Source organism: Callorhinus ursinus, unplaced genomic scaffold (assembly GCF_003265705.2).
Source record: "Callorhinus ursinus isolate GAN/ISIS: 27379988/994484 unplaced genomic scaffold, GSC_fseal_2.0 scaffold3, whole genome shotgun sequence".
Lineage (NCBI taxonomy): Eukaryota > Metazoa > Chordata > Mammalia > Carnivora > Otariidae > Callorhinus > Callorhinus ursinus.
In genome coordinates, this window is record NW_027397065.1 from 33,850,089 (window position 1) to 33,874,055 (window position 23,967).

At 43.5% G+C, this 23,967-nt stretch overlaps 2 protein-coding genes across 2 annotated transcripts in view; one reads left to right on the forward strand and one right to left on the reverse strand.

The window, feature by feature from the left end:
- The window catches only part of DOCK2 (dedicator of cytokinesis 2), a 414,356-nt gene that overhangs the window by 189,338 nt on the left and 201,051 nt on the right, over positions 1-23,967 (reverse strand). The gene's annotated exons all lie outside the window — the stretch shown is intronic.
- Positions 257-18,149, forward strand: INSYN2B (inhibitory synaptic factor family member 2B). The gene is made up of 3 exons (XM_025867059.2): positions 257-1,548; positions 2,661-2,735; positions 17,963-18,149. The coding sequence occupies exons 1-3, from the start codon at positions 257-259 to the stop codon at positions 18,147-18,149; spliced, it is 1,554 nt and encodes a 517-aa protein (XP_025722844.1).

The following is a 23,967-nucleotide window of genomic DNA, read 5'->3' on the forward strand; positions in this document are numbered from 1 at the left end:
ATTGTTTATCTAAGTGGCAATTACCACCACAATGAAATAGTATTTTACCTGCAGTGGGAGCATTAGGGATAGCTCCCAGGGAGAATCTACTGGCTGGGAATGGCCAACAGAGCTTCCCATACACAGAGGAGAGGACCACTTCATCCTGGCTGGCAGATCTCCACGTCTGAGATGCCATCATCAGATGCTGCTCCAAAGACCTAAGGAAATGTGCCCTGGAGAAGTGTATGGTCCCAATCCTTCCAACTGAGGCTCAATGGCCCAGCAAAATATGAAAGTGCGGCCTGTGCTTCTAAAGCGTAACAGCCTAGAGTCAGTGGAGTTTGTGAAACAACCTCACCATCGCAGGAGCAAATCTCAGCAGGTACGATTCAAGGAAGATGGGACCAGTAAGACTCCACCTGGCCTAGATGAGGTTGACGTCCAAGCTTCTGAGGACCCAGCTGTGATGGGCAAGACTCAGGCCTCCAGGCACCATCACCTCCCCACCTACTCACTCTCCTTCCCCAGGTCCCAGAAGGCAGGGGGCTTTCGGAACATTGCGATCCAAACCTCCCCCAGTCTCAGGAAGCATTTCCCAGTTTTCAAAAGGAAGAGACTCACATCCAGCAAGTCCCTGGTAGAAATGCCAACAGCATCCCAAAGTGCCATCCAGGTCAACGGCAACCTCTCAGAACAGGACATTGTATCCTCGGACCTTGCCTACTTAAGGTTGGCTCAGCATCTTGAGGATGGGCCTCGAAGAGTCAAAGTGTCCCACCCATTTCCTCCTAGAATGTCCAAGGTGCAAAGCAATGGGCCTATTAGCGTATGCTTGGAAGCAGGGACTTGGAGGCCCTCAGAGAAAGCAACTGCTACCATTCAAGTCCCAGATGATATTTACCAGAGTCCTACCTGGGCAGCTAGAAAGTCCACTATCAGCTCAGACAGATCAGGTGACATAAGCAACTCCGTCCATCCTCTGGTTGACGTGTGTCCAGGTGATGGGAGAACAGTGCCACTATCAGAATCAGAAAGATCCCCTTCCTGCTTAGATGCCACCAGCGATGCCAACCACGTGCCAGGCACAGGGAAACTTAAACCCGAATTGCTCTTGCCCAAAGACAACTCTGATGACAAAGACCTTGACCCACTGTCACCTCAGTCAAAGGAAACATGTATTCCGTCACTTCCACGGACTCACAGCTCCCCCTCACCAGGCCCCCACAGCCAGCCCGCCCATTCAGGAGGGGCTTCAGACTGTTCTTCATTGAGTAACAATCACCAAGAGCAGATGGCAAAGAACCCCACCCAGTCAGACACCATGGAGTTTCAAAACTGTTCAGGAAGCAATCACCTCCCATCTCCTCTTCCAAGAAGGGAGACCAAACTTCAGAACAACGGAGAGACTGGTGGGATTAATCCAATTCATCTGGCACAGGGGGAACTCTGTGATCTCCAAGGCAGGCTGCAATCCGTGGAGGAATCTCTGCACTCGAACCAAGAGAAAATTAAAGTCCTTTTGAATGTAATTCAAGACTTGGAGAAAGCTCGAGCTCTCACAGAAGGGTAAGGTGATTTTTTTTTTTTTTTAATTGAAAACTACTGGGTTAAGTCATTTGCCAGGACAGGGGCAGAGAGAGCACTGGTTTCTGTTAATAAAATGTCTCCAAAGTCTTTGAGGTTCTGTGGTTTCCCCAAATCATAACCAATGGCCTCCCTTTGTTCCGAGTGGGTTTCATTCATTTCTAGGCTTTGGTGGATTTCCATTGCTATTTGTTTTGGTTTCCAAATATCAACAGACTGGAGAAAGGGAGGGCAGTGAAACAACAGGGTCAAAAAGTATTTTTACAACAAGAGGGGGCTGGTAAATAAATGATGGCAGAAGATGATAGCACACAGCTACTTCCCCCAGTCCATCCTTCTAGCATGTTGCTGTATTTGCACAGGATTTTAGTTATTTGTGTGTTTGTTAACAAAGGACTTGCTTGAGGTTACCGTTGATCTTCCCCTGCACTAACCACTTTGATGGATTCGGCCAGTCCATCACTGATCCACTAAATAGGTACTGAAATGAGATCACAATTCTGCAAAGAGAAAAAGTCACAGAATGGTTTCCTGGGTGACTCAGCACCAGTCTGGGGAGGGGAGGGCAGTGATTTGTTTAGGTATGGAATGCTTTCCTTTGAAAAAGTGCCCCCTAAAGACTGGGAAGAAGGAATGGCTAAAGCTAATCAACAAAAGGGTAGGAGAGGGAAGAAGTAATTAACTGGCATTTGCTGATATGAATCAGACCCAACACTGCCTTATAAGAAAGAAGCACCGTGGTGATACGGAGAAATGCACTGAACGAAATGGTCAGGGGTTTTAATAATCTCCCTTCTATTTGCAAAGTCCCTCAGTTTCCTGAACTATTGGTGCAGGTAAGAGTAACTGACTCATCTCACCGGCTTATCGTCAGCGTGAAGAAAACAGATATGAAAGTGCTTAAACATTTATAAAGCCCTCTAGAAACATGAGGTCCTATTATCGTGGGTTTCTTGTTTATTTGCCATGCAACTCCAGAGCATTGCTACCGATAAGAGGGGTAATGCTGTGCTGTAGGAAACCAGTAGCTAGAATGTGTGCAACCCATGGCACTTTTGCCCATAGATTCATCCAGGAAATGCTCTATTTTGCAGGCGCAACTTTTATCGAACTGGTCAAGATCTCAACAATTGCAGTACCTGCCAGAACACGGCGTGCATCATATACAGGTACCTGGCCACAACCAAGGCCTACTCTGTAGAGCACGAAAGCTGTGGGGGCCATAGAACACCCTCGTAAACTCAGACACAGAAAGTCAAGAGAGAGGCAAAGACAGGAGGCCTTTGAATACCTGAAACCTAAAAACAAACAAACAAACAAAACAAAAACAAGGTGTTCAACTATGAAATGTTAACATTTAGTTCCAAGGCAGACATTGCTTTCTTTCCTTACAATAAGGTCTATGAGCAAATCCCGTTAATTGCCCTACACTTACTGTGTAGGCACCGCGCTAAGCTCTGCGTGCATATTTGTATCTCATTTCACAGTTATACCTTGTGAGGCAGGTGTCAATGTCCTCAGGGAAGCTAAGCCATGTGACCCAGTTTGCATTAAACATTTTCAGAGAGCAGGAGGGGTCAGACTCAGGACTCAAATCCAGGTCTTTCTGATCCCAAGCCCTGTGATAATTATTCCACTGCCCTGCCTCTTCCTCAACGGTAACTATCACCTGCCAAGTACGGAGGATGTGTCAAGAACTATGCTAAGCACTTTGTGTTCATTACTAAGTACCTCATTTCCCTCTAGCGGAGGGTAAAGTTGCTACATTAAAGTAGATTTTTGTAAGTGCTAGATGGGAAAACTCATATAGTGGCAAGTGTGCTAAACTTGGAAGTCAAAATCCCCAAGTCTGATGCCTGCTCAACTGCCTGGGGCTCAGTTGCCTCATCTGTGGAGTGGGGACAATTATCCCTAGTAGGAGTTGCCACGAGGAGTAATCAGCTCATTTTTGCGAATGTCTTATACAACTGCAAGCCTCTGTACAAATTCAAGGGCTTATTACTGTTATTACTAGAAAGAGCAATGCCCCCTTAGCTGGCAGTCCACTTTCGGTGGCATGGCAGAAAAGTGGTCAAAAGCCATCATTTCAGTTGATGGCATCTAATTTTGTTTGACTAAAGTATACAGTCGAGCTTTTGCTATTACTTTTCTATCTCAGAGGACAAAGGCAGCTAGAGCCTGAGCAAATTGAAGCCCGATTGTGTTGTGTGTCTTCTTTCTAAAAATCTCTCTTTCTCTCTAGTGCAATCCTGGGATTTCATCCTACCAAGGGATTGCGGGGCAGAGGGGTGCTGGAAATGGAAGTCAGGAGGCCCCTATACTTAGGGCCTTGGGCCTCGGGCATTTTCTCAGTGAACTGTCAACTCCTTATGCTTGGGGATCACGGGACCATGTCTTTTCACACCAACTAACACAAGTTTCACAACCACTCACAGGAAATGCCCTTTATCTTGGTGTAAATATCCCCTCAGAAAAGGGAGCCCTGGAAAAGGCCTGTGGTATTAGAACATGTAAATAGGCAGTCTTATCAATTTCCTACCTTTTTACTCTTTTTTTTTTTAATCTCCTATCGTAAGCAAATGTCCTAATCACTACGAGGACAAAAACTATTGAATGTCTAGATATTTAGGGAGGACAAGAAACTATTCATCGTAAACAAGAAGAATGACTTTTAATGAACTTCCACTTAAATTTTGGATGATCTCTTTTTTTCAGCAGGGGATGCTGTGTTTTCTACCATCTTAAGATGACTTTTTATTGAGGTCTGTAAGTAAAAAGGACAAGGGGTTATTTCCCAATCTACTATGAGTTTCATGGCCTGGTCTTGAACAAATCATTTCTGGCCTCTGAGTTTCCTCATCTGAAAAGTGAGGGCTTTTAATGAGATGGTCCCTATGTTGCCTTTTGGTCCTGACGTTCTGATGTTCTACGCTGAATTAAAAGTGGCAATATTTGGCTAAACTATGACCTCCAACAAGTCTGAGAATGTTTGCATTTTTCTAGTATGTACTTCAAACATCCCAAGCAAACATTCTAAATTAAGTTACACCCCTGCACAGGTTAGCAAACCTTCACACACACACATCCCTTTCCAGTTTTCCAAGAACAGCCATTGTATGCGTCCATCCCTTATTACCATTCAAAGCCAGACTGCTCTCCCAGACAGTATCTACAGCCTTGTATCTAAGCCATTGGGAAGGAACGGGCAATTAATTTGATGAAAGCAAAGAGATCAGAACAACATCCCCGTCAGAGTAAAGTGGGAAGATGAGAGTTGTCATGTTTTTTTTTTTAACATTTCAAATGACTTCAAACCTTGTGTTGTGTCCTGGAAAGTCAGATCTTACAAACTGATGAATAAGCAATGTGAAATACTCATCCTCAGGCCTTGTTAAGCTGCAGTCCCTCTCCCTGATGATGGATGGGCCCAGTCCCTGTCACTGTACATAAAGCGCATGGGTGCCTGACAGGTTGCCTGCTGGGTCTTCTGTGGAGATGCTGCTGCTAAGTTAGCAACACATAAAGTTTTCCAAGTGGCCTCATTAGCCAAAGGCTATGGCTGTGCTACTTGCTTCCAACAAGAGGTCATTTGTTCTATGCAATTCATTTTCCCTGCTCCAAGAACAGCCCTCTGGGTTCCCAGAGGCTTGCATACAGCAGGGAGGATGGGCTCCTTGGAATGGTGACTACCGTAGGTACCAAGGGAAGAGTTTGGGAATTGCCTCTATGCCTTAAGCTGGTCTCAGGCTGTTTAGTCCCCACTCTCCTCACCTCTCTTTAGTGTTAATCCTAGGACAAGTTACTCAAAGGGTTGGGTGAATGCTGCCTGTGGTACCAACATTAAGTAACACTGAATTACCTGGTGAGAAGGTTGTCCTTTTTTTAAATCTAATTCAATTCCTCTGATTATCTAACAGGGGAAATCTGAGTTGGGTACTAGAATATCTTCAAAGCCTTTCCAATGCTTGCTTATCACACTTCTTCGCTGAGAGAGAGCAGCTCTCAGGTTCATAGCCATAGGCAAGCAACAGTATCCAAACAGAGGGTTTTAAAGTTTTCACTGAAGTTTTTAACCTTGAAAACTAGTCCCTCTATATATTCATTGCAAGTGATGCAAGTCTCCACTTTCAAAAGTGATATTACTTGTTTTGGATAAGTGTTCAAGTTTAAAAGTGAATTGGTTTAGAGAGAGAGAAAAAAAAAAGTAAGTAAATGTGCAGATGGTGTGGAGAGCCTCACAAAGGCCTGGAAGGTGGTGAATGAACCATGAAGCTTGAGAGATGCTGTCCTAAGGAATAAGCTCCCTTTCCTCTTCTCAAGGCTATTGTGTCCCTCCACATCACATCCCTCCTCCATCCCTCACCTGTTCTCTGCTTTTCCAGCACTTTGTCTTCATGGTCACTCTAAAAAAATAATCATGGAGTCTCTTTGGAGGTCTTTGGCTACACCAATCATGCATTTATTTTCTGGACATAAATCCCAGAAAAAAAATCTGCTTGGTCTCTAAGTTGTAAAATGCCTCAGATGTTTTAGGGAAAAGAATAGGAAGTCTTGTTCTCATAAAAAAAATTTTTTTTTTCTCCCATCGAAGTGTGTTGCTTAGGAAATGCTAACAAAGAGCAAGTTGCAAACTTAGCATTTGAGATGGGTGAAGGGAGAGGTTGGCCATGGAAGGTTTCAAAGTTTCTGGAGAGGAGAGAGCAGCAAAAGAGCTGTTGTGCGTGGGGGGGTCTACCTGAGCAGCCCTCTCCTGCCTCCTCTTCTCAGCCTTAGCCTCTTGTCGTGGTTTCCACTGCACTCAGGGGTTTTAAATTTATTTCTGTGACACCACCCTCCCCTACCTTTTTCATGAGATTGCTCTCTCTCTCTCTCTCTCTCTGTTTACCTATAAATATTTCCATGTTGGTATCTCAAAGCCACCTCAGATTCACCATTTATCAGAACACACTCCCTATTTTCTTCCTATTATTTCTTACTTTGCTCAACACCATTAACCATGACATCATAAACCTTAGTTCCCAATGCCTCCCTCTTCTCCTTCACAGCACACATCAAACTGGCTACTAATCCTACTTGCTAAATCCCTCCCCTTAGCCTCTTCCCCTCTGTCTCTGGTCAGTCAAGGCCCTCATCGTTTGTCACTTGAACACTACCTCATCTTTTTGCCATAGGTCCCTTTTGCCCCATCCCAGGTAATCCTCCACACAGATTGCTAAATTACCTGAAAAGTAAAATCTCAACATGTCACTCCCCTGCTAAACAATTTTGTCCTAGTTTCTTCTGCTGCACTTAGCTAATTTTTCAGGGCCCTCTGAATGTGATACTAACCTTCTCATCTGCTGGGTCTCCTATTTCTCCTCAGCCACAGAGAACTCTGGCTAGTTTCAAATACTGTGTGTTCTATCATGCTTTGGTGCCTTTGCATAAGTTCCCTCATTTCCTGGAATGCGTTTTCTGCCCTGTCTTGTCCGGAAATTTCCTCTTGCAGCTTAAAACTAGTTCCTCTGGATAACCTTACATTCCTTCCTGTGGTGGAACCCCATGGCATGCATGTTCCTCTGCTATACCATTTATCCTATTGCATTGTAATATAGTGTTGATGAGTTTCTTTCCTTCAGCAGATGGCTAATATCTCAAAGTTGAGGGCCAGTGTCTAGTACACAGTTGGTGCTCAGTAGATATTTGTCAAAAAAGGAAATGGCTACATTGACTGGGGCAAGGATAAAAAGCAGTGGTGGGTTAGAGATAGTTATTTAGATTGCCCAAAAGTAAAGCCTACTCTTGGTTGGGAAGTGGAGGGTCTTAATTAATCAAATGTTCTTATTGGGGAAGGAAGGCTTCTATGCAGCAGGTCCTCAGTAGATATTTTTTGAAATGAATCAAACAACAACCGAATATAGTACAGAGATTGTTGACTTTCAAATACCTGGAATGCTACATACTCTAAACAAGATGGAACCTAATCAGATCTTCCTTCGATGACTCAGACAGCTTGTTGCAATTTCACAGGACATTGAGATCCTCGTTCATCACGGCCATCCAACATTATTGCCCAGTACTTCTGTACCGGCTGTGGTTGGAAAGGCCAAGTTTGATTTGTGGCAAACCACAAACTCCCTCCATGCTCAAATAAATATCTCCCTTCTATGGTATCTGAACTGCCCCAGTGATCTCTTTGGGAGAGGGGTTTAAGACATTAGATCTGCAGTCTCTCTTGGTAAAATATCAAAACCCAGAGTGGTGAGTAGAATAATGATCCTGAAAAATGTCCCTATTCTAATTCCTGGACATGTGAATATGTTACCTTACATGGCAAAAGGGCCTTTGCAGATGTGGTTAAGGATCTTGGGATGGGATGAGTAGCCTGGATTGTCCAGGAGGACCCAATTTAATCCTAAGGATCCCTATAAAAGGAAGAGGGAGGCAGGAAATGCAGAGTCAGAGAAGGAGATGTGACAACAGAAACAGGTTCCAGAGAGGAAATCATAAGCAAAGAATCTAAAAGGTGGAAAAAGCAAGGGACAGACTCTCTCACAGAGCCTCCAGAAGGAACACAGCTCTGCTGACACCGTGATTTACAGTTCTGGGGGACTTCTGATCTCCAGAGTTCTAAGAGTACCATTTGTGTTGTTTTAAACCACTAAATTTGTGATGATTTGTTTCAGCAGCAATAATAATACAGCCAGATTAAACTCTCATGATTCATAAACAACTCACATCTAATGGGAGGTCAGTTTATTTGACTTTTTTTTTTTTTTTGATGATTTTTACAATTATAACAGCTAGCTGAGGGCAGAGATTTGTTGGGAAGAAGATTAGGGGAAAGAAATAAGAAGAGAGAGTCTATTATTACGGGTCACTATAAATGCCTTTTGTTCTCACATTTAATCCTCACCATCATGTGAGACAGATAAAAATACTCCCATTTTGCAGATGAAGTAAGTGAGGCTCAGGTACTTGCACAATATTCAGATTAGACAATTGGGACTGAGAAAGTGAGGCACAGGCACAGTTACTCTGAAGCTCATAAGTGGCAATGACAAGATGGGGACTCAGTTCTAGGGCCTGCTAGTTAGATTCCACACCATGCTGCCTTCAGAAGCCAGACCTATTTGAGGGGTGTCCTCAGAATGCTACATGGCCGGGTTCCCCTCGACCAAGGGCATCATGAGGGTTTGTATTTTAGATGCAGGCCTTAATTAATGTTCTCAAAGGGTGATCATGGATCACCTGCATGGGAGTCTCCTGGGTATCTGAATCCTGGTTGCTGGCCTTCACAAAGCCCCAAACCTGCTGGAGCAGGGGGTGGGGTGAAGGATGGGAGTCTGAAGTTACAGCAAGCTCTTTGGGAAGCTCTGATCCCAATAAAGCTTAAGAGACATTCAATTAGGTAAAATCAGGGTCTTTTTTTTTTTTTAAGATTTTATGTATTTATTTGAGAGAGAGAGAAAGAGCACATGAGAGAGAGAGAAAGAGAGTACAAGCAGTGGAGAGAGAGAAGCAGGCTGCCCGTCGAGCAGGGAGCCCGATGCGGGGCTCCATCCCAGGACCCTGGGATCATGACCTGAGCCGAAGGCAGACAGAGGCTTAATGACTGAGCCACCCAGACACCCCAAAATCAGGGTCTTGAAAGGAAGAGATGGCAGTTGATTTACTAGAAACTTTTGTGACAACCAGCCTACATGCCCATGAAAAGAAAATTCTTGCTAATAAAATAGCTCAGGAAATAGTTTTTGTTTTAAATGCATCATTGAAAAGATGACTTACCTTTCTACTAATTATAGGGTTAGGTGGTCATACACAGACCTAACAAGGGGGTACATGTGAGAGTGGATGCAACAGGAAAGGAAGATGAGGTCAGGGGCCTTGCTCATATAGTAAAGCAAAACTTTTGAGGCCTCCTGTTTCCAAAGAGAAGGGAAAATGAGTCTCTGCCAGTCCACTTTGGGGCCCAGGCTTGCATTATGCATTACTTAGGGGATCCACTTGTAGTTGTTCCTTCCTGCCACATCTCCCAGCTCCTCAGGCCTCATCTGAGATCAGGAAGGGAATGGCAATCCCTGCTGACAATCCTCCTCCAATTAAGGTTAAGACCAATTAAAGCCCGATTCTGCTCCGAAGCCAAAAGCCCAAATGCTAGCAACTATCCTCTGGCAAGTCCTGGAGGAGCAATCACAAATACCAGTTAGGGAGGGTATGCAAAGTGTTGCCCTGCACCACCACCCCCTCTTCACCAGACAGGTGTAGTCACCCTATGCTCCTGAACCAGGTAATATGCATGACACCAAATGCCAGGAGCCTCCACCACCATCCTCACTTCCTCAAGCTCCACAGACCACAGGCTGCCTTTTCACCATTATTGATTCTTCCACTGTTACAACTCCTTCCGAACCAGACAGAGAAGTTAAGGATATTCAAAAGGAGATTTGGCTGCAAGCGCCTCCCTTTGTACCCAGCAACCGGCTTTCCCATTGTTTCCGGTGTTATTCCCTCACAGTTTTGATATTCAGAACGCATCAGAAAGGGACTCTCTGGAACATAGGCCAAAGCCTTACAGCCATGGGCCCTGCAGGAGAAAAGCCAGGCCTGCACCTTACTGAGGAAAGAGGCTCTGGAGACTAACATGAGCCACCTAGGGTTACACACTCAGAGGCGCTGAGTGTCTCCCTTGAGTTTCCTTCTGTGGTGAAGCTTTCTGACCACTGGGTCCTGGCCTTGCCTGCCACTTAAAGCTATTACCTAACTAGAGAAAAAGGCATTATTTTACTAGAAATGCAATATGTACCCAGGCCTGGGGGTTTAGTAACCCACTTTCCACTTAAACTATTTAGTATTTTCTTTTTGTCTGCTTCTGATGCTCTGCCAGTGTGGAGCTGGGTGAAATGCACGAGCTTCGCCTTCCAACCACAGTCCTCGCTCTGGCCAGCGATGAAGTCTGCAGTGAAAAATAATTATAAATTACACAGCATATCTGCTCTTTCTAGTAATCCCAGAGGCCTTTGCAGCCCTCACCACATTTCAATATGGACTGAGCAGTGTTTATTGCAAATGCTGGAACAGGGAAATTATGGCAATCCCATCCAGCACCCCCCAAACAACTGCCACCAAGCATGGCTCAAGCTGTCTCTTTTGTAGGAAACAGACATAGAGTTTGGAGTACATGTGGAAATTTTTCTGAGCCCCGAAAGGTAGATCCCCAAGACATCTGCTTCTAGCCCCCATTTCTTTCAGTAGCTTTTTCCCTTTCTTCTTCTCCATAGAATGCAAGGAGAAAGTAGGATTTATAGCATCAGCAATTTATCTGAAATAAAAATGAAACCTATTTTAATGCATTAAGAGCTAAAGAGGCTGAAACATACCATAAATATAAAATCAATCAAGTTTAGAATTTCACAGGAATAGCAAATGGATGGCTGCTGGCACAGAGGCCATGGCACAGAATGACCCAATCTTTCTCTATCAAGTTAATGGAACAATCATTACTGTTTGTTGAACCAGGCACGGTGCCAGGCACTTTGCTAAACACTGTACATGTATCATCTCATTTCGGACTCCCAACAACCCTGAGATGTGGGTATGCTTGTTGGTATCACTGTACAGATGAGGAAACTGAGACTCAGAGGGGTTACATGAACACCTTGTCCAAGATTTAATGCAGCCAGAGCTCAAACCGATCCCACTTCCAGATTTTCCTGTGCCTACCTCTCTTACCTTTGACTTTGCATAACCAGTGAATGTACATGCTAAAGTTCTCTGAGACGACCTGCCATTTCTGAGGGCCTAACCTAAAGACCTTCTTGAAACAGAGCTACAGAAGGCAGGACACAGATTTTTTTTCATAGACAGCAATCAGCAGTGAAGATTTCTATAGCTTGGTCCTACTTATTAATGTATCAAGAAGGGAACCTGCAATTCTCTGAGGACTCGTCAGCAGACAGATGCCCTAGAAGAACGGGTACACTTGCCAACTTAAAATGGCTGAAGTTGTGAAGCTTAAAATTATACCCGATAAATAATGAGCAAATTGGTCATTAGAAGCATTAGGAACAAAATCCCTTCCAGGCTGGGTGGGGGGTAGAAAACAAACTAACGAAAGCACCTACCTTCCCAGACTGTAATTCTTCCCCAAAGACACTTTCCAAAGTGGTGTGATTTATCCAAGTGGAGAGGAACCAAACTATCCTCATTAATTCCACTGATTCTTACAGCTAATTCTTTGAAAAAGAAAGTTGCAGGAGGTCAATGAATCTGTGGTGCACCTGGGTTCTATGGCAAGAGGGGCCACAGAAGCATCCTGACAGAAATGATGAAGAGATGGAGAGGGGTTTGGAAGATGTTTTGTCTTCAGGGAGATGCTGAGGATCATTAATGTCTCAGCCAACTTGCATGAAGTGTACGGTTTATGGCAGTGGCTTGTCACCATTTCTCTTTATAAAAGAGCAAGACTCACCTGCTAAGAAGGAAGTGCAAAGAGCCCACCACAGACCTCAGCAGCCTACAGTAGACCCAAGATTGCTGGGTCCCTATATGACCTTGAGTAAGCTTCCTCTTAACGGGGTGCCCATCTTCTCTGGGAACACAGCCTCATGGTCAGAACTGCCCTGCAAGCTAGAAACACTGTTATGAAGTGGGTTGGTCAGCTGGGTCATAAAGTGCCCTCCATGCACCCCAGCTCTGGGTTTGCTCTAGTTTCACAGAGCGTTGTGAGGTCATTAAGGTACACCAGGCCTTGATCCGCACCACCTCACCCCCCCCCACACCAATCACATTTGGCAGCTAGGATCTCACACAGCTAGAGACTACTGGGTCCTTTCAGCACAGTATACCTTAGTATACAAGCTTTGGAGCTGGACAGTGTGGGCACACAGATCCTGGCCCTGTCGCTTACTAGTGTGCGCTCTTGACAGAATAGTCAACCTCCCCCTGCCTCGGTTTCCTCGTGTGTACAATGAAGTTAATATCGATCTCATGGGGTTGTGAGAATTACATGAGACACGTGAGAATTACTGAACTTGCGGTATAGTGTCCAGAATCCAGATGAAACTTCATAAATGAGAGTAGTGGTAGTTCTCCCTGTCTTCCTGCCACGCCTCCTGTCTCTCCACTTCCTCTTCCTCCCCACCTTCCTACTTCTCCTCATTACTGTTATTTTTTTTTTAAGATTTTATTTATTTATTTGACAGAGAGAGACAGTGAGAGAGGGAACACGAGCAGGGGGAGTGGGAGAGGGAGAAGCAGGCTTCCTGCCGAGCGGGGAGCCCGATGTGGGGCTCGATCCCAGGACCCCGGGACCATGACCTGAGCAGAAGGCAGACTCTTAACGACTGAGCCACCCAGGCGGCCCTCCTCATTAGAGTTATTATTATTCACGTAAATGTCCTCACCTAACACTCTGCACGTATTCTCGTTCTTTCTTTCTTAGAATAAGACCTCCTGTAATAGCCAAGCCCTGGGATAAAGCGTTTGATCTCTCTTTAGGAAAAACAAAGGACTGGGAGTCAGGAAACCAGGCTTAGATTCTGATCATAACTCCTGATGTGACTTCCCTTTGCCAACCCCTTTGTCAGCTAAATGGGGATAACAATCTTCCCATCTTCCTGGGATATTGTACGGGTAAAATAAAAACACAGATCTGAAAGGTTTGCAATATGAAAGTGCTATCTAAAAGTAAGACGTTTCTACTGTTTGTTTCTATATAAACTTTTATCTCCTTCTGGCTCACCCAACTTCAGTTTGCCCAGCCAAGATACTGCATCTAGAACCTGGCTCTGTTGTTTGCTTATATACTTACGTATTTATCTACTTTTTTCTTCTCTATTTCTTATTCCAGACAAGCCACAACTTAGGCTTCTCGCTCCTTCCAGTTACCTAGAAAAACATCCTCAACTTTTCACCTAGCACGATGGCGAAAACATTGATCTGTCAGTTAGATTAGCGAGGTGCCCTCAAGAAGAAAACCCAAAAGCTCTCTTCCACTCCTGCTTCCCACACAGCTCACTTTTTAAGTGCAGTGTGGTGCCGTGCACAGGCATCTCGGGCAGAAAGGTCTCTAAGACTCCCCAGTGAATTGGGCACCCCTGAACCAGGTGTTAGGTATTCCATGCATCTTCAGAGGACTAACCTCACAGAGGACTAACCTCTGGACTATCTCAATGGTTCCAGGCCTAAAGCCTATACTGCAACAACTTCTTGACCAGCATTTGCCCCAAGTTGTGAGCAGAGCTCTGCACAAGCTAAGCACTCAACACCTCTCTCCTCCCTATGGAATATGAGTGGCAGAAAATGTTAAGGGTGTCAGGGTAGGGAGATTAAGAGGAAAATAAGAAGTGGAGGTGAGGTTGGAAAAGTTACTGGTGTTCTACCTTGATACCAAGCCCAAGACAGACAGTCACTCCCCAGAATCTATAAAGAATCCTCTGCTAAGAATTTATTTGAATTCTTACCAAATTTTATTTCAAAATGAAAACAGATGAGAGAGGGCACTGCCCCCTGACTATTTATAAGGCAGCTGCTACCAAAACAAAATATACTCCCTCTCCTCCCCTCCAAACTAAACAGTAGTTTGTCAAATGGATGAATAAGAAGAAAAGTGACAATTTTCCTTTATGTTAATAAATTGCTTTGGCCTAAAAAACATTAATCAATTTCTTTCCAAAGTGTACATGCTTCCCTATACTCTGCTATTTGCCTGGCCTTGAAAAGAAAGTCACTTTCAATCCCTTTAAATTGTCAAGACCAGTGGGGACAGTTGCAGGAGGGGGGTGGGGAGCTTCCTAAGCCCTAATGATTATAATGGAACCTGTGGTGTTTCCATAGAAACATAAAGAGTGTATTCTTCCTTGAATGTATATGGAGGGGAGGAGTGAAGAGTGATGTTGCTGACAAGGTGTACAATTACTGAAGAGCTAAAGGTATGAGTGAGGAGGTATGGTTCAGTCCCTAAGATAGGAAGACAAAAGACTTACTGAAGAGTGGGGTGGGCAGACACCATATCCTACATGAGGACATTTCACCTGTTATTGTGTCCCATCTGCACAACTACCCAGTGAGGTAGCTTTATAATCCCCGCTTTCAACTGAGTCTCAGAAAGACTAGCAACTTGCCCAAGGTCACCCAGCCAGTAAGTGGTATATCCTCTGTTCAAACCCAGGAGTGTTCCCCTTGAGAGCCCCTGTTCTATTCTCCATATTGGGCTGAACTTTAAATTGTGATGATGAGGCAGAGTTAACATTCTGTTTCCTGGCTCTTCTCTCCCCAGGTATGCCAGTTCTATACATATTCTGGAATCCCCCAGAGCATTATTTTTTTCTAATTGGTATTGGGACACTATTGTGAATCTTAACATAACTCAAGTGGTTTGTTGTTGTTGTTATTTGTTTGTTTGAATGGTGAAGTCAGAGAAAAGTTACATATAAAGAAGGAGGCCAGTTTATGTATATGTTCATATAATTTGGTAGAGGTGTATGCATGAACAGCTGGAAGGTAGGGGTAGCTGAGATAAATACAAAGCAATTTGTAAAGCAATTATTAGTTTAATCATCCATCTCACGTGCTGGGATGTAAGATCCATGAGAGCAGTATCCACATCTTACTCTCTTACTATTAGTCCCTACAACTGAGTACAGTGTCAGGCCCAGAGCAGGATAAATGGCTGGTTGGCCGGCTGGCCGGCTGGCTGGATGGCTAGATGGTTGATAGGATGGATGGATGGATGGATGGATGGATGGATGGATGGATGGATGGACGGACAGATGGATAAATGGATGGTTGGCTGGCTATCTGGCTGATTGGATAGATGGATGGACTATCCTATACCAGAAAGCACAGGAAATTCTGAGAATGAGCAGGAGGTACCCACTTTCTTGGGCTCTATATGGTGCTCTAGGATAGAGGTTATTTTTGTGCCTTGGGGGGAAGGCTAGGAATATTTTAGGAGGTAGCAGAACTGTGAATGTGGATGTCCCCTATCTGTGAATTAGTGCTAGTGGGGGTAAGAATCAGAGTTTGCAACTTACTGCTTTAAATGCTTTCCTTGAAGCAATGCAGAGGTTGTTGGAGACCAACTGTTACCCAGCCTCTGAAGCCATCTCCTTAAGTTTCTACTGGGGAGAGTGAGGTGCAGGTTGTACAGACAAAAATTCACCCCATGTCCAGAGACAAAGAAGAGTACAGCGCTGGAAAGTGCATCCTGGAAGTGAAAGCCTCAGTGTTTGAGTTTGTGGATGCCTCTGTTCAGTGACCTGGCAAATCCCTGGCTTTGGCTAAAATGTCCCTAATTGCTTTTGATGTTGACTGGAATTGACCTAAGACACAGAGCCATTGGATTACCAGTACCAGGAGGCCAGAAATAATGTCTATCTGTCTACCATTCCTTCCCTAGCACCTAGCATAGGTGCTAGGTCTCGCACATGGGTGATACTCAATAAATATTTGTTGAATGACTGGCTGAATACTTGGTGCCTTGTTCTGAGCTGAGTGTTGTACATGTATATCCTTTAAACTTCACTGAAATCCTATGAGTAGGTACCATGCTCATTTTGCCGATGAGGACACTGTGGCTTAAAAAAAAAATGAGAAATGACTTCCCCAAGAACTCACAGCTGATCAGTTGTGGAACTTTGCTTTGAAAAACACAGCCATTATATAGGTGATCCAGCCAGGAGTATGTCCCTATAGAAGAGACCAAGGAGGAATGTAAAAAGAAAGGATGACACCAAGGAGAAGAAGTCTGGGTGAAGCTTATCAAAAATACAGAACCATCTTCCCAATGCTCCCTAAGCACTGACACCCCATCGGTCTGGCTACAAAACATGCTATCTGGCTCTTCTGACTCTTTAGCTTCTTCCATCTTGGAATGCCCGTTGGGGGGCTTCATTAGTCATGTGTGACAATCATGATTTGCCTTTCCAGCAGCACTTACTCTGATCCTGGGTCTCTGTGAGGTGACATGGGGATAGTAGATAAGGACAAGTGTCCGTTTAATGATAGCTCCTTCTTATCCCTTGCTGGGTAGAAAGGGATAAAAATGTCCTGCCACACCACAAACCAATGTAGGGGACTTCTGTCTTCCATATAAAGCATTTCATTTCGCTCCTTACCCAAGCAAGGAGAATACACTGTTTCTGCGACTCTGCATTTCCTCCACTCTCCACACTCCTACACTGGTTACTCATCTTGGGCCATCTGAGGCCCCTAGAATGAAACCAGGTGAAAACACAGCTAAGAGTTTAAGAGTCTTTTTATAATCATCTCGGCAGTGAAAACTCCTCCATAAGTAAATCTCCTAGGGAGGAAAGTGGACAATTAAGGGCAGAGAGAACCCATGCACAGCCTTTGGGGACATCTGCAGGATTCATTCTTTCTGGCCTGGCTCTCCAGCCTCTGGGAAAACTGAGTCAGAGTTATGAGTCAAGCTGACAAACCCTGACACACCTGCAGGCCTGATTCTCAAGCCCTCAAGGGCATGGGAAGTGTGAGTACCCACTGTGAGCACCCACTATGAACAAGCCAGAGCTTCTGTACTTCCTGACCTCTGACTCTCTCAACCTCTGGGAACACCCGGTCCCCAAGTGCATCATGTTTACCTTACGGATAACACAATGGAGTCTGTACATTAATGACTCCAAAACACACAAATAAAATAGCAAAGAAAAAATGGAGATTAAGAAATGCCCATTAAAGGAAAGTATTTAAATATGTCTACATGGAGGAATACTATGAGGTAAGTGTATATGGAAAGCTCTCCAAGCCACATTGTTAAGTTGAGAAGCAAGGCAAAGAGCAAGACATAATTTATTAGTGGTAATAATGGTAATGATGATAATAATAACAACACTAATAGGAGCAACCAAATATGGAAGGCTTACTACCTGCCAGGTACTGCTCTAAGTACTTCCTTTGTATTCTCTCACTTGGTTAATATACGTATTAACTCCAAAGACAGCTTTTGAGATTGTTGCTGCTATTGTGTCCATTTCATTGATGAGGAAACTGAGTTGTCAGTTTTATTGTATATTCATCTATATTATTTAAATCTTCTATAATGAGGCAGTTTTGTGCAAAATGTATAAAAAGAATTAACAATTAACATTAAATAGATGTGCGAGAGAGATTGGAGCAATATTTACTGAACACCTACTATCAGGCTGTCATATTACACGTCTCATTTAGACTTAAGTGCATCCCCAAAAGGAAGGCATTTCAGGTGCCAGTTCATCCATGAGGAGCTGGAGGTTGAGAGGGCTGGCACCATCTTCCCAAGGTCAGTAGGTACCTAAGCATGTGGGGCTTGATCTCAAAGCCTATACTCCTCCATGTCAGTTGGACACTCGGTGATGCTAAATCAGTATGTGCTGATTTGAATTTACTTTCCTCCCTTCTCCTCTCTGTTTTTCAGTGTAGAATATGATTTTCGGCAACAGGAAGGCAGGTTCCATGAAGTTCTACAGAGTCTGGAGGAAGCAGAACCAGTGGAGGAGACATTTCCCCCACCAAAGTCCCCAGCAGAAACCCCAGTCCCTGAGAAACAGGACTTAAGGAGGAAAACCAAGAAAGTGAAGAAGAAATGCTTCTGGTGGATCTGAGCTTGTTGGGTCCATTCCCTTTGCCCTCCCCTGATACCTCCCCAAGGTGGGAAAACCACTGCCCTCAGGCCTTCTCTACTTCTTAGCACAGGCCCCAGGTGGTTAGCCATTCAACTTGTGAAATGGGGAAGACTCAGGGCTGGTTTAGCTGCTGCTGGACACCTGACCACTAATCTCACCTGAATGAGTGACGCTGCTTGCTGAGGACTTCATGGACCCTAGAGTGACCACTTGCCTAGGTGGCTGTCACACATGACCAGGCCACATCCTTGTTTGAGAGTCTAGGTTCCCACCATGAGCAAAACCCTATCACATTTTCCAACACCTCCATGATGCTAAACACTTCCTTCTCGTCCTGGGTTTATCATCCCAAAAGAAAAACAAATACTGTGAATAACAGGAAGATAGAGGAGCATTATAAGCAGATACCCCAGAAAAAATTAGATACATAAACTGGCAGTTTTCTAAGATATTGGCATATAGAAGCACAACAGAAGTAGGTAGGGCATAAAAATTCAAGATTACCTGGTGGGTTGGGTCATTTTCATTTTTAATTAGCCCTTAGATCCCAAATCAAGGATGTGTCATCTCATGCTGTGTAAGCTTTACAGTCTGTGGCAGAGTGAGGTTACAGCAGGGTATAAGGAACTTGGTGGTATGGCTATCCTGCAGTTGTAACTACTGCAGGGCCTAACTTAAACCATCATGTTCTCAGCCTGGGGCCTGAGACCTGTCGGCAAATGGGTGGGACCTGGTTTGGGCTTGAACTTTAAGATTCCACAGTTAGTGTCCCTGCAGTATTTAAGTAGCTGTCTGTCCATTTCATCTTACCAGTAACATAAGACTGAGATAAAACACAACACTGGTTCTTGTTCATTCATCCCAGTAACAGCCTTGTAGATAGGTTCCAAGGTATATTAATCTTTACAATCTCCCTTTGTGATGACCACGTGATGGTCACCTGATTGAAGAAGCATCAGGACTGGGGATGAGGATACATTTTTTTCCATTTTTGTATTAAAGACCTTTCCTTCCCAAAGTCTGAATTCTTTTGAAGTCTGACTCATTCTTTTGGCAAGACCCTCATACATGTGGGTCCAGTCAAACTTGCATGGCTGAACAAACTACTAAAGTAATAGAATTAATTGCTACATACTCTTGGGGATAAGGGGTAGGTTGGAAAGGCTTGTATCCTTTGCATTAAATTCTCTACCAGCCTGTGGTTGCATTGATGATGCTTAGAAAAGGGATCCTAAAGCTCAACAAGCATTCAGTGAAGAAGGCATTTCATAATCCCCTTTGCGGAAGATCAGGTGTCTGAGTTAGAGTCTACAGAGTGCACGTGGGATGTATGTACCCCACTGCAAATTGAGACTAACTGAACAAACCACTCTGACAGCTTCACCTTTCCCTGTCACCGTGCTGCAGTGCACAAAGCTATTTCAGTGGGAGCAAGAGGGAAATTTGGCAGAGTCTCGGCTTGTACTATTTAAGTCTTGGAATGTCATTCAAGATGTTCTCATTCTGTTTCTAGTGTAATGTTTAAACCCACAAAATGAGACCGGAATACATAACACTAAGTTGGAATTAAGATAAATACACTTCTCATACTTAAGAAGTCACATTTCAATAAGATATGCTACCACTGGCTAAAAGCCACAGATCTCTCTGTATCCACACAATCAACTCTCAGTTGGCCCCAACAGTGGAAAAGAACAGCACAGAGGATAATCCAGTAACACAAGATCATTTGGGATCTCTTATACAATTTTTCTCGTAGTAGAGCTTCCATCTTAATTTGCTTTGCTTATGCTAATTTCCAAATTAATTTATATTCTCGGGTAGCATGCTAGAATGAAAATAATCCTGTTCCTAGAATTAAGAGACCCAGGCAACAGAACAGTCTATTACACTAACTTTGGCAAATTGCTTAAATTTTCAGGACCTGTGTCTCCACTCTTGAATGGAGATATAAATACCTACTCTACCTACTTTATAAGCTCTGTGCACATTCCAACATCAAAATGAGCAGAATGCAGAATGACCCAGAGCTGAGCGGGATCGCTTGCCAGAGTTAGCCTGGAATGATGAAGAGGTATCTGAGGTAACTCACACAAAAAGAATAATCTACCTCTTGGATAATGAAGCTCACCTTGTCATACACTTACAACACGGAGTTGGGGACCTGAGATAAATCCTCAACTGAATTAAATGAAATTGGGGTTGGAAAATGTTGACATTTTGAAAACAACAACAACAACAAAACAACAACAAATGAGGCTATGATAATTCTATACCAAAGCACAACACAGCACTGCTCAGGCCACCAACCTAAATCGAGAAGGGGGTCTCTTCTGAATATTGAACATTTTAAATAGGAGGGAAATGGGTTCAGTAAACAACTTCCTGCTGAACACAAATGATCATCTCTTATGTTTCAAACAACACACAGTTCCATATGCCAAACCTCTACTCACCTAACATGTGAAATCACTTCTTCGTAAAATATTATGTAACATCTACTATGATATTCTATAGAAATGCTGTACTTGAGGTTATATGGTTTTATGAGAGATACTAATTTAACAAAAATTACTTTTATAAAATTGAAGGGAAAAAGACCAATACATCAACTTCAGTTGCAGGAGTTTATGTAGCTGCTTTCTCTGTAGTTAAAAAAAATAGGTACTCACTATACTTGGAACTTCATACCAGCTCATCTATAGAGCACCTTCTTAAAGACTATGTACCAATGTAAGGTTTTGTAAATTTCTACACTGTTTTAAATGGGATATTATCTTTTGCAATAAACTTACATATTTTTCCTAGGTTTTAAGACTCCATTACTAGTTTGGGTTGATTTGGGTTATAAAATTTAAACTTAATTGAGAATGACTCAATGGTTCAAGCGACAAGGATAGTTTCCATTATAATCGCTTCTGTATGTTTCCCAGGAAAACACATCAACAATGAACACATTTAGAACTTAGTGCCTCAATGATCACATGAAGCCCTATGTGTCCTGGGAGCAAAGGAGGCAGTTTAAATCAATGGAATAGTTCCTAGCTTCATTCAGATGGATATACTTTCCTGATTTTTTATCATTATTATGCCCATACAATATAATTTATTCAACATTTTTTTTACTTTTCCTGTAATTTTCTTCCTTAAAAGACAGCTTTATATCACCACCATAAGGAAACCAATATGCTGTTCCAAAAATAGAAGACAAAATCAAAGTAATTTTATTAAATTCTTGCTAAGATTTGAGTGTTGACGGTGTTAAGCCTGAGACTAACTCTCTTTGTTAAAAAGGGAGATTAGCAAATATTCAACACATGCTAAAGCCACTTTAACACCAAACACATTTTCTACTTGACTAATCGGGATGTTTGAGAGGGAAATGAAAAGAAAACAACTTTCCCATCATGTGATTCAATGTTTTTTCTTTCATTGTCCATGAGCCATCTAAAGCCAGCTTGTTTACCAATTTAAGGTGGGAGGAGTCTTGGGCATAGAATCAGAAGTCTTGGGTTTGACAAAATTCTGCCACCTTCTTTTTGCTAGGTGGCTTTGGGAAAGTTAACCTCTGTGAGCCTCTGACTCCTTTTCTTATAATACTGAACATAACCTTTGCCTTACAAGGGTGTCTGACACTTAAGTGAACGAAAATCCTGGACACAATGTAGAGCACACAACGGGTGCTCAATAATTGTATATTCATTCATTTGCTGATTGAAGTATATTGGGAGAGAAGTTGCAAGATGCCTTCACAGGGCTGCAGTGGGTTTTCAGAAACAAGCTTAAGATTTTCTCAGGGAGGGCGCCTGGGTGGCTCAGTTGGTTAGGCGACTGCCTTTGGCTCAGGTCATGATCCTGGAGTCCCAGGATCAAGTCCCACATCGGGCTCCCTGCTCAGCAGGGAGTCTGCTTCTACCTCTGACCCTCTTCCCTCTCGTGCTCTCTGTCTCTCTCTCTCTCTCAAATAAATAAAATCTTTAAAAAAAAAAAAAAGATTTTCTCAGGGAAAAAATGGTGTTGATAAGGAATGAACTCTTTCTTATTAAGACCAGAAACCATGACGGTGAATGTTCCCTGAGAAAGTTCTCAGTGATCCAGAAGAATATGCAGGCATATCAAGCACAGCATAGAGCTCTAAGAAATGAAAGATCCTTGTCAAGTATCTTGAGGTGAATCAACTATCCTTGAGATGAAAGACACTGCAAAACCTGGGTGCCTGCCATTTTAAGCATGAGGCAGTCAAGTAAGGCTAAATGAGTCATCTGAGGGCTCACAGCAATAGCTCAGGGAAGTCATGCTGGAGCAATGTAGTGGTGGGAATAATATGGGAAGTCTACTGGACACCATGACCCAGGGCAGTCCCAGGAATCACTGACACTAAATTTGAGACCCATTCTGACTGGCAGGTTCAACTGCCTCATTAGCTGAGCAGAGGCCTCAATATGGCCTTTGCTTGAAAAGGCTTTCATTTCAACCTGCTCAAGGTAACTTGCTGTATACCAAAAACATATTTCTTTTTTTAAGTCCCAAGAAACATAGATTTTTTTAATGATCATTATGCTCGTAAAGTATGGCGTGCAATAAAAAAAGCTGTGGGACAAATCCACACCCAACCAACATTGTGTTTGGTGTAAACTATGTTTGACAAATTAATGCTCATAAGCCCTTTTGGGTTTCATCTCAACTTCATCCCCGTCTTTCAACCAACTTACAGATTGAATTCCTATTGGTCACATCTATCACCACTACTCTGGAGGTTTCCCAAATACATGATTTCAGCCTGTCTCCTACAGGACCCTCAGTCCATGAAGAGTAAACCTAGAGCTTGGTTTTCTCACTGCCAGACTAAGCCAGGTGCCAAGATAAGCACGCCTCTCCTCCAATACTGCCATCCTGTTCCAAACCCCTCCTCTTAGCTGGCCTCCACAAATGTACTCCCTTTCCCTTCCAGCACATTCTCCACATTTCAAGCAAAGGCAATCACTGCAGAATTTAGATCTGACCCATGTCACACTTTGGCTTCCTGATAAAAATTTAGAAAGTAAGACCAGATCTGTCACTACAAACCCAAAAGGGCCCACCTGCCTCTCCCATGGAAGTGCCCATCTTAGGCACTTTCCCTGCCTGCTCTACAATCACACTGAGTCACCTTGGCTTCCTTGGACCCATTATGCTAACACATCCTTAAGGGTCTATGTATACTTTTCCTTCTGCCTGGAATAATCCACACTATGTCATCCTCCCTGCCCTGTTTCCAGCTCTGTTGGGGCTTCCCAGGTAAGGTTTTCTAAGACTACTACCACCACGGCCCTAGATCACATGAAATACCCCTCCTGTACACTCACCTGGCACCAGGGATCTCTCCATCAAAGTTCTTTTTTTTTTTTTTAAGATTTTATTTATTTGAGAGAGAGAGAATGAGAGACAGAGAGCACAAGAGGGAAGAGGGTCAGAGGGAGAAGCAGACTCCCTGCTGAGCAGGGAGCCCAATATGGGACTCGATTCCAGGACTCCAGGATCATGACCTGAGCCGAAGGCCGTCGCTTAACCAACTGAGCCACCCAGGCGCCCTCCATCAAAGTTCTTGACACAGTTGTCCTTGTACATACATTTGTGTCATTCCTTGATGACTGTGTTTCTCTCTCATAGCCTATAATCTTCTTAAGGCAGGAATCCTGCTTATTTTTGCTTACCTTTATATCTCTAGCACTTAGCACAATGGGACTGAAGTATCTGTTGCAGCAATAAATTAATGAATGAATTGGATGCAGAGGACAGACACGAAAAAAAAATGATT

Coding starts and splice junctions, on each gene's coding strand:
- INSYN2B (XM_025867059.2), top strand. CDS start 257: ATGGCCCAGCAAAATATGAAAGTGCGGCCTGTGCTTCTAAAGCGTAAC. Junction 1,549..2,660: donor GCTCGAGCTCTCACAGAAGG/GTAAGGTGATTT, acceptor TCTATTTTGCAG/GCGCAACTTTTATCGAACTG. Junction 2,736..17,962: donor ACGGCGTGCATCATATACAG/GTACCTGGCCAC, acceptor TCTGTTTTTCAG/TGTAGAATATGATTTTCGGC.